The sequence below is a fragment of the Pseudomyrmex gracilis genome, unplaced genomic scaffold, assembly GCF_002006095.1.
Source record: "Pseudomyrmex gracilis isolate BER0280 unplaced genomic scaffold, ASM200609v1 scaffold_1333, whole genome shotgun sequence".
Classification (NCBI taxonomy): domain Eukaryota; kingdom Metazoa; phylum Arthropoda; class Insecta; order Hymenoptera; family Formicidae; genus Pseudomyrmex; species Pseudomyrmex gracilis.
Window position 1 is genome coordinate 16,544 of NW_018021917.1, and position 9,892 is coordinate 26,435.

General features: G+C 28.5%; 1 protein-coding gene across 6 annotated transcripts in view; it reads right to left on the reverse strand.

Moving 5' to 3' along the window:
* Positions 1 to 9,447, reverse strand: part of LOC109862072 — a 24,048-nt gene extending 14,601 nt beyond the window's left edge. For 4 of the 6 annotated variants that reach the window (XR_002251083.1, XM_020441968.1, XM_020441966.1 and 1 more), the window contains exons 1-7: positions 9,212 to 9,447; positions 4,296 to 4,538; positions 3,877 to 4,163; positions 3,397 to 3,613; positions 2,617 to 2,967; positions 2,327 to 2,464; positions 1,980 to 2,135 (exon numbers count right to left, since the gene is read on the reverse strand). Coding sequence is in view for 5 of the 6 variants with exons in the window: in XM_020441968.1 (XP_020297557.1) it covers positions 1,980 to 2,135; positions 2,327 to 2,464; positions 2,617 to 2,967; positions 3,397 to 3,613; positions 3,877 to 4,163; positions 4,296 to 4,538; positions 9,212 to 9,428 (1,609 nt within the window). In the remaining variant the exon portion in view is untranslated. Of the gene's footprint in view, positions 1 to 1,979; positions 2,136 to 2,326; positions 2,465 to 2,616; positions 2,968 to 3,396; positions 3,614 to 3,876; positions 4,164 to 4,295; positions 4,539 to 9,211 lie in introns of those variants that run through there. The other 2 variants (XM_020441969.1, XM_020441970.1) reach the window with 2 other exon arrangements.
* Positions 9,448 to 9,892: the final 445 nt, after the last annotated feature.

Sequence of the window (9,892 nt, forward strand, 5' to 3'; positions counted from 1 at the left end):
CTCTTTGTTTGCTCTGAATCTGCTGACACAAAATGTCTCAAATTTGCCTTCGTGTTGTCGATTACGTATGACTATGCATCATGTATTCAGCAAATACACAGCAACTAGTTGAAAACTTCAGCTCAGCATTAAGTTACATGATTTTGCAAAACATGCTTGGCTATCAGGGTACGTTTGAGTAATATTACTGAAAAAGATATTCGCGACATATCATACAAAAATTTATTAGTTTTAAAATATTTTATTCACCCGGTAAAAAATTTTTCATATATTATATACTTATACACAAATTAAAATAATTATATCTAATTATGCAAATTTATATACCGAATATGTCCATATAATTTTATACATGGAAAATGTTTTACCGGGTAGTCCAATGCAATGTATGCAACGTGCCAAATAGTAAATCACGTTAAATAACATCTCTAACGTTTAGAAGACATAATAAAAAAATTTGATATATATAATACTGCTACTTCAATTGCAATACAATATTTCATTATTATATGTAAATGTAATATGTCGATGATATTATTGTAATATTGTATTATAATATCTAATATTACTGATATATTGCAATTTTACTGTGATATTGCAATAATATTACATGCTATGTGGGTAGTAGCACTAACGTTACGGAAACATTTGTGCTACTAACCATGCTATGTGGATAATACCAAACAACAATTTTGTTGAACGAAAATTGTATTGTTATGTTAAAAGAAATCATATTATTTGACGGAAACAATACAAATGTTAAAAATAATTTATTTTAATGAAATAATATTTTATTTGGTTTCATTAAGCATTATTTAATGAAAAAAAAACATTTTTTAACATAAATGTAACATAAAATATATTTGATTTAAATATAGCATTGTTTGAGACAAAAAATTTTGCGTAAAATACAGTTTTGTAAAAATGTACTTTAAATTACAAGAATAATAATTATAAGAATAATAAATAATTAATAATAATAAGAAAAATATTTTTATCTATTGTTGCAGATACATTGCACTGTAATAGTTGTAATAAAATTTAAAGAAATAATAAATAAAATGTGTATAAAATAATAATAATAATAATAATAATAAATGTGTATAAAATAACTTGAGAATAAGTAGATAAAAGAATTACATTTTAGCAAGAAACAAGCAAGTAGTCTTGCGGACTGAATGAAGAGGCTGCGAATATATAAAAGTCTCGAGTTCCTGAAAGTTTCGAGAATCCTATCATCCATCTCAGGGTTTTTTGCGAATCCCGATATCATTCATTGAGTTAATCAGTTAATTGGCAAACTAAATCAGGTCGGTAAAGATTAATTCGAGTGAAATCTGGAATTAAATTTCCTCTCTTACAAGGCGATGTGCCATTGGTTTTCTTAATAATATTACTGTGATGCATTTCGACAGAGATTTTAATATTACTGTGATATTATATTAACATTACAGTAATATTTCTACTATATTAAAGTGTAATATTGTAATGGAAAAACAATATTACAGTGATATTGCAGTTATATTACGTGCTATGTGGGATATCTACTAAATCTCCATAGATTACCATAAAACATCTATGGAATACATCTATCAGACTTCCTATGAATATTTACAAAGTGAATTCTAGATATCTAATGGATATCCAGAGGTAACGTGAACGTCCATTAGATGTTTCCAATTTTCATTATGGATGTGTAAAAGATGTCCAATCCCAGCAAACACAAAGTAACAGTTACGTAACATTAATGTTATAATTTCCCACTCAACAATGTAACTGCTACGTACAAGGCATGTTACATTGCAGTTACATCAATGAGTGGGAAATTATAACATTAATGTTACGTTACTGTTACTTTGTGTTTGCTGGGATAGAATGTTCTGTTCTATGTGAGTGCAACCAGTGCGCAAAGAAATATAACACACACACAAACCTACATTACATTAATAAAACTAAAAAAACCATTTCAATCTACTTACAATCAGAACACGTATCACCTTGAAATCCCGGAGGACATATACAACCAGATTTGTAACAGATTGCAGTTCCTTTACAGTTAGGAGGACTGTTCAGATCATGTTTGCAGGAAAAAGAACAGTCTGGCCCAATTCTTTCCTCAGAACAAATTTTGTCATCTGTGAAATATGTTCATAGTAACACAATTATTTTATATAAAATATATTCTAAAATATATTATAGAATGTTCTCGATTACAAATACAATATTATTGTATATTGCTATTTGAGAAAACAATGATACATAATAAGTTTGAAAGCTTTTAAAAATATAAAATTATACACATAACAATTAACATGTTGATAACTACCTAGATCTGTGGTGTTTGAAGCTTTTGATAAAGAATTTACGACGGTATTTTCATTAAAGAATAATTTTTGGCAAGTTATATTCGACAACGGAATAGCATCGTTATTTGATTGCAAAATAATTCCTTTTCTCAAAACCTCTAAAAAAAACATAAATCATAAAAGAGATAAATATAAAAAAGTATTAGTGACAGTTTTCTAGGAAATGTAAGTATTTCACTTATTATTACTACACATATTTTAATGTTACAAATAATTATACAAAAAATGAGAAATCTATGCATATTTATACCTTTATTGGGACATTGTCGAACATGGGCTATTGCCCATAACGGATTGTGAGTGGGCTTCGTAAGTTTGGGAATTATGCGAATTTTTATCGCACTAATATAAGTGTCTGTGAGAAAATCTCGATCAAGTTTAACGAGTTGCCACATAGGTAAGCCATGAATTGCAGCATTTATTGAGCCTTTAGCTGTTACAGATTGTAACACTTTATGAGTTGTGGAATCAATCATCACGACGTCTGCATCACATTCTGCACATAAGCCTAGTAATATTTGTATGCATATCTTCTGAGTATTAGGTTTATAATAACGAGTCGTTAAAACAGCATTCTTATCAACTGTGTACAGGAAAGTGTCTGAAACGCAATATATATGTGAATATATTTATGTTTTATTACAATCAGGTAGGCTATCTTAATTTCAATTAGACTATTCTATCTACATCATGGTTTAAGTTTGTGAGTACTTAGTTTGCAAGCCGCGTGCAACAGAAGAAATGTATAGAAAATACTATATATATAAACAAAGGAGAATCTAATGTTTATATTGTTTATATTGTTTATATTTTAAAGTTTCTAATTATATTAAGTATTTAAAGATACTTAAACTATAATAGTAAGACACATAAAATTACACTTCTTTTTATTTAGTTCAAATGACAATCCTACTTCTGAAGAAACTATTCAAACTTGTCAGATCACAATTTGTTCGACAAGTTTGCTGTGTTTAGAATACAGTAAAGTATCTAACTAAGTAAACTTTTTGTTTGAAATGAACATACTTACATTCATGAAAGCGATACAACGCTTTTATGGAATTATCTTCGGAGATGTCAATATAAGCGTAATGTTTATCTAAAGTTGAGTTGTTTGAAAACTTTTCTGTATCTTCAAATGTAAGCATTTTGTTATTATCGTTAGTATCATAAACAGAAACATTTCTTTTCCAAACATTCCATGAAATGACGAACGTTCGCCATTCAGTTCCAACTAGTGGTAATAACTGGAATAATTATGAAAGCTTTTGTTTTAAATATAATGTTTAAGTAGTTGGTTCGTTTGTTTCAATGTCAGATTTCTCTGACTTTTTAATTTTGTGTGGTATATATTTCTTTCTCAATGTCGTAAAAAATTATACACACAATCAATAAACTTTCAAATATACATTTTTGTTAAGTTTTGATTTTGAAATTTCTTGATTATGTATAAGAGAAAAAACCTGAGAATTACATAACTACTAAAAACTATATTGTACGTTTATCTTACTTGATTGAAACTTGTGTTGTTGAAAGAACGCTGTTGATCTAGATCTCGTGTAAATCTATAAAATTTGTTTTCATATTCAATCGTGGACTTCGTACTATCGCATTTTAATGTTATTCTAAAACAAAGGTTTCTCACATCAAATGTCGCAGTATGCGTAGGAATAGAAAAACAGACAGCAATGTTCACATTCTGCCATGAACGAATTGAAATAGATATTGCTCCTACTTTTGGAACTGATAAAAGTTGAAACAAATACTTTTTTTTTAGAACTTGTTGTTCTTGTAAGTCTAAAAATAATAAGTGTTTATTATTTAAAACAGTAATATTACATCTACATTTTGCAAACGTATAATGACGCAGTGTATTGAATATTCCAAATTAATAATGATAAAAGATTTTACACAATGTAAATCCTTTACCTTCCCATCTTTGATCAAATATCGGACCCATAGGTGTACTCATAGCATCTGTAAAACTCCAATTTCTTCGATCCCATGAATCCAAACAACTTATTGTTGCGTTCATTGTTGTGTAATTTCTCCATAAATTGTTTACCTTTTTTAGTATTATTCTCCTTACTTGATTTTGTGATTCCAAATAGCTTGTTTTTGCGTTTAAATTGCAATTTATCCAGGTATTGTACGAAGGTGTACTGTGAAACTCTACCATAATATGCGTGTCTATGATAAGCGTATATTCTCGAGAAGTACGATATAAACCCATACAGCACAGAAAGATTGCAAGAACATTGAAGGAATATTTCATTGCAAGATTGCAATATTGCAAGTACGTTGCGAAATAAGACTATAACATTATTATGACACTACAGCAACAGGAAACATTAATGTATGTTATAAGAGCATAAGACCAACATAAAAATAAATTAAAATTTAAAAGAAGAAAGCTGTTGTTATTATATAAAAAGTAAAATGCAATATATATAATAAAATAAAATAGCGATATTAACTAGACAAAAGAAAATTATTTACTAATTTTTATATAAAACCAAGGATTTGTTCATATTTTTTTTAATATGCAAGATACTTTAAATTTTAATAAATAAACTTTGAAAATATATAAAGTTCAATAACATAAAGATATCCAAGACATGAAAACAAACTCATGTCCTTGCGTCAATTCATAATCTTTTTATATTCGATCGGATATCTGATTGTGAGTTTCGAGTGCAAAAAGATTATGAACTTATAGCAACCAATTTAGCAACAAGTTTGTTCTCATCTCTCTTCGAAGTCTTTATATATTGTTAAAGTTTATCTATTAAATTTTAAACATTTTGCATATTTGTGTTTCAATATTACAAATACATTGCATTGTAACATTACTGTAGTCTTACATTNTAATATTTTTGAAGGCGGACATTTCAACGTTGCCGTAAGCTTGCAGTAACATTGCAGAAATATTTTGCAACTATCACGCAATATTACAATGTTTCACTGCAAGATTTCTGCAATATTATTGCAATCTTTCGGTGCTGTATGGGATATATGATATCAATTTTGTTATATTTTTTATTGAAGCAATACGTCTTTGCTATTAATGTATAAATATGTATAAAGTGTAAGATTTATAAATTTAATTATTCATCTATTATTGTCAAATTGATTTGATAACACTTTTCCTTTTTTGAAATAATTATAAATTCATCAAAATGTCTTTTTTAATGATAGAATTAGATATTTCTTCCAATAAAATGCATTTTTACTTGCACCAAACGAATATAAATGTTCATCGAAATAGCATAAGATTAAGTGGATTGTATACTTATTTGAACCACACACACACACACACACACAATCGAGATACATTTCTATTTCAACAAAAAATATATAAAATTTAGGCAATGTCTGATTCTGTCACTAAAATAGTCATTTCAACGAAATTATTATTTCATAGAAGTACACATGTTTTCAAGTCAAGTTGACGCATAATTCTCGTTTCGAAAAATTATATTTTAATAATCAAATATTTACTATAAAGGGAATACAGTTACAATTCATTTTAACCAATTAACTGGCAATGTATCATATATGATCAAAAAAAAATCTGGCCAATTCTGCTTATATATCATATATGTTCAAACGGAATAACTTTCTTGATTTTCAAACGATTTGAATGAAACTTGGTATGTAATGGTTTTTGGAGTCGCTGAGTCTGAATTTGGCATTGGAATTGTAAAATTCAATATGGCAGACTCAAAATGGCTACCAAATATTAAAATATTATCGGGATTTAAAAAAATTGTATATAAGGATTTTTGGGATCGCTAAATCTGAATTTAATATTGGAATTTTAAATTTCAATATGACAGACTCAAAATGGCTGTCAAATCTGAAATCGGATTTTCAAAATTCATGGCCGAACCAAAATGACTAACGAATTGTTGGGATTTGTATAAATTATTCGTACTGTATTCAATTTTATAAGTAAGCTGTTACTCCCGTAGTTAGCTGGTGAAAATTTCACGACCCCAGAGTGTACCGACGAGGAGGTTACAGAAAGATTTTACACTTTACTTTTTTTTATTTATTATTATTTTTTTATTATTATTTTTTTATTATTTTTATTTATTTATTTTTTTTATTTTAATTTTAATTTTTTAATGTATATTTTTTTATTAAAAAAAAACTAAAACATTAACCCCCTAAACCCCTATTCATCCCGCAATAAAAGCGACAGAACAAAAAAAGGTTTAGTAAAGAATTGAAAAAACTCACCCCCAAAATTCTATGTTTTAGGAGTTGGGAAGTGTCAGATCAAAAAAATAATCTCCGGAATCGATTCAGCGACTCAAAAAAACCCTTGTATACCAAATCTTGTGGGATTTACTTAATTTTTCGATGTTGCCAGTTCGGGCATGAATAGTAAAAAAAAACCGTGCCAGTTAACCTAACCGGTTAATATTCTTCTAGTTCTGCTAACTAAAGAAATAATTTTGTTACTTGTACTTTTATTTTATCAAAATAAAAAAACATTTGACTTTATTGATTATGGTATCCTATTAAGAGGATGCTGAACAGCTGGCAAAAGTCCGCTCAGCTGCTACTCAACCGCTACGCTATCGGGTAGGTGGCGCCATCTCTCGGGACCGAATCAAACCAAAACAAGGATAGATGACATGAGANAGCCAAGGATAGACATATGTTTCTTTCTGACGCTTCTGCTAAATTTTTACTAATCGTAGTTCCATTTTTTCTTGTCTCACAAGGCTTCAAAATCTTTTTTGAAGCACTCAAAATATTCGTCTATGTTTCTAGTTTGGGATAAAGGTATTTTTATTTGGATTTATATGGCCAATTTTGCATATAAAGTAAAAATGTAGTTTCTGTAAAAACAGTCTAAAAACTTTTTTTTGTTTTTCTTAAATTTTTAGGCTTTATCCCATTCTTTACTATATTTCCTTTATTTCTGGAGAAGGATTTTTTATTCCGATTCATAGTTTTCACAAAAAAATGGAACTACGAAATGATGGTAAAACAGGACGGTTCAGCATCCTCTTAACTACAAAACTCATTACGGTAACTACATATTTGTAAGATATATATATTGTTTTGTAAGAATAAATTTGCAATTGATTCAATAAACATGTAATTCTATCAACTATAACTTTTTTTTCATTAATTAAACTTGTGTTTTAAAGAATTTAAGTTGCAACTAATTTAAATCTAACAGACAACGTTCAACTATGTATTAACTATTTTCGATTAAAGATAGCATTTTAGCAATAAAAAAAATATATGAAAAATGAGATATGATGTTGAAACAACGAACTATAGTGTTGATAATAATAACAAATATTATTGCAATAAGTATATATTTCGATGGCACTCCGTAATAAGACATTTTGTTAGATCAATGTATATTTTTTTTCATCCAACTACTTTTTTTTCTCAGTGTAAAATTTACAACTTAAAGTTCAAAGTGATGTTTTTAAATTTTAACTTTAAGCAGCCATGTCAGTCGGATGAGTCCCAGATGAGTACAAAATAAATCGGAAAATGTGTCAATCAGACACAGAGTCAGTCGGATAGACTAGTATTAAAACAAGACTAATTCTTTCATGTTCTTTTTGCTCGTGTTGTAAGCGTGTAGGCAGAGAAGGCTGCGCCTCTCCTGCACCCTACCCCCAAAACCTAATCCAACCCTAATCTAAACTCTTCTTTCTGCACTCACTCTCGCAAAATTCTCACTCATTTCTATTGATATTGTAGTAACATAGGTTAGGGTTAGGTTAGATTTTTTGGAGGAATGCAGGGAGACACAGTCCTCTCTGCCTACACGCTTACAACACGAACAAAAAGAACATAAAAGAATTAGTCTTGTTTTAATACTAGTCTATCCGATTGAGTCTGTGTCCGATTGACACATTCTCCGATTTATTTTGTGCCTATCTGGGACTCACCCTGTTAGTCATTCCTAGAATTGCCTAAAAATACATCAGTCAAAGCCGAAACAAAATTATTTCAGATCAAAACGCTTAGTTGTTCTTTATATTGACCAGTCAATCATAGAAACGCTCGTACTTCGGGCTTTGACCATAACAGTCATTTTCAATCACACCTAAAACTGACTAGTCAAACTTTGAAGTGATGAACCAAAGTGTTTTTAGATTTCAACTTTAACCAACCGTGTTAGTTACTCTTACGATTGACTAAAAACACAACAGTCAAAAACCGAAACTATTTCGGATTGTGGCCAAAACGCTTGGTTTCTCCGGTTATTGGCTAGTCAATCCTGAGATCGCTGGTGCTTCAGGCTTCGACGATAACATATATATAAATAAATATATATATATATATTAATATATATTTATAAATTGCAAAGATATAATTACTGTTTTTATAACATGTAACTACATATTCTTCATTCCGTTTTTACTCAAAAGTAGTAAAATTATCTTTTTTGTCTAATTTAGCTTAACATATTATGATATTATAATTTTAGTATCATTTTTGAAACATGGCTGCAATATTATTATTATTTTATTGCAATTCCAATGTTTTTATACTATTTTTGTTACATTAGATTATATATTGCAATAATGTAACATTGTAGCAACATAACAGAAAACTCCTGTGCTTTATGGGAAATATATAGAATATAAAGAATATTTGGCTATATATTATATAAAACTTTAAATAAAGATAGTTCTTAAATTTAAGATAAAATAGAATTTATTTATAAGGAAAGTTTTTTTAAACGTGTATTTATAAAAATAAAAGTAAAACATTTTGTTTAAAAAATTTGTTCTTACAAACTTACACAACTATAAAATTGTGATTGTTTTTGGTATGTTGCAAAAACATTACTAACTTACTCAAATCAGCACGATTTTCTTGCTGATATTGACTATGAATTAAGTCGTCATTCCATACAAGTGCGCCGCCGTCGTCTTCTGACAGACATATATATTTTCTCTCACTTATAGATGAATTAATATGACATAATTCTCCACGTAACAGAATTACTTTTCCACAACTGTGAAATATTTGGATAGCAAAAAGTAAAACCCATAACATCGTCCGCATTGTCATTCAATAAGTTCCACGTTCACAGTCGATTTCTATAAGCGGTAAAAAAGTTATCACAAAATAATAATCAAATTAAAAATAAATAATGAAATTAATCAAGTATTTTATATTTACATATATACTTCTTACTATAAGGTAATACAAAACACAAGCACAGCAAATACGCTAATAATACAACTCGAATAAATCATGATTTTCTATGTGCAACTTGCACTGTGAATCGTGATCGTAGTAAATAAAATTACTTTTATGATGATTTCACAGAAAAATTACTGCGTGGATGATATATTTAACATGACATATAAATATTATGACAATAAATATTTTCGGTAAATGTACAGAATAGGGGAGCCCCCTCCGATCGGCTTCTTTTTCACATATGTTATTAAGATTACCTTCCTGAGTAACAATATGAAGCTTTTATCCGTCGCTCATTGTTTATAAAAAAGTTATGAACCAAAAAAGTT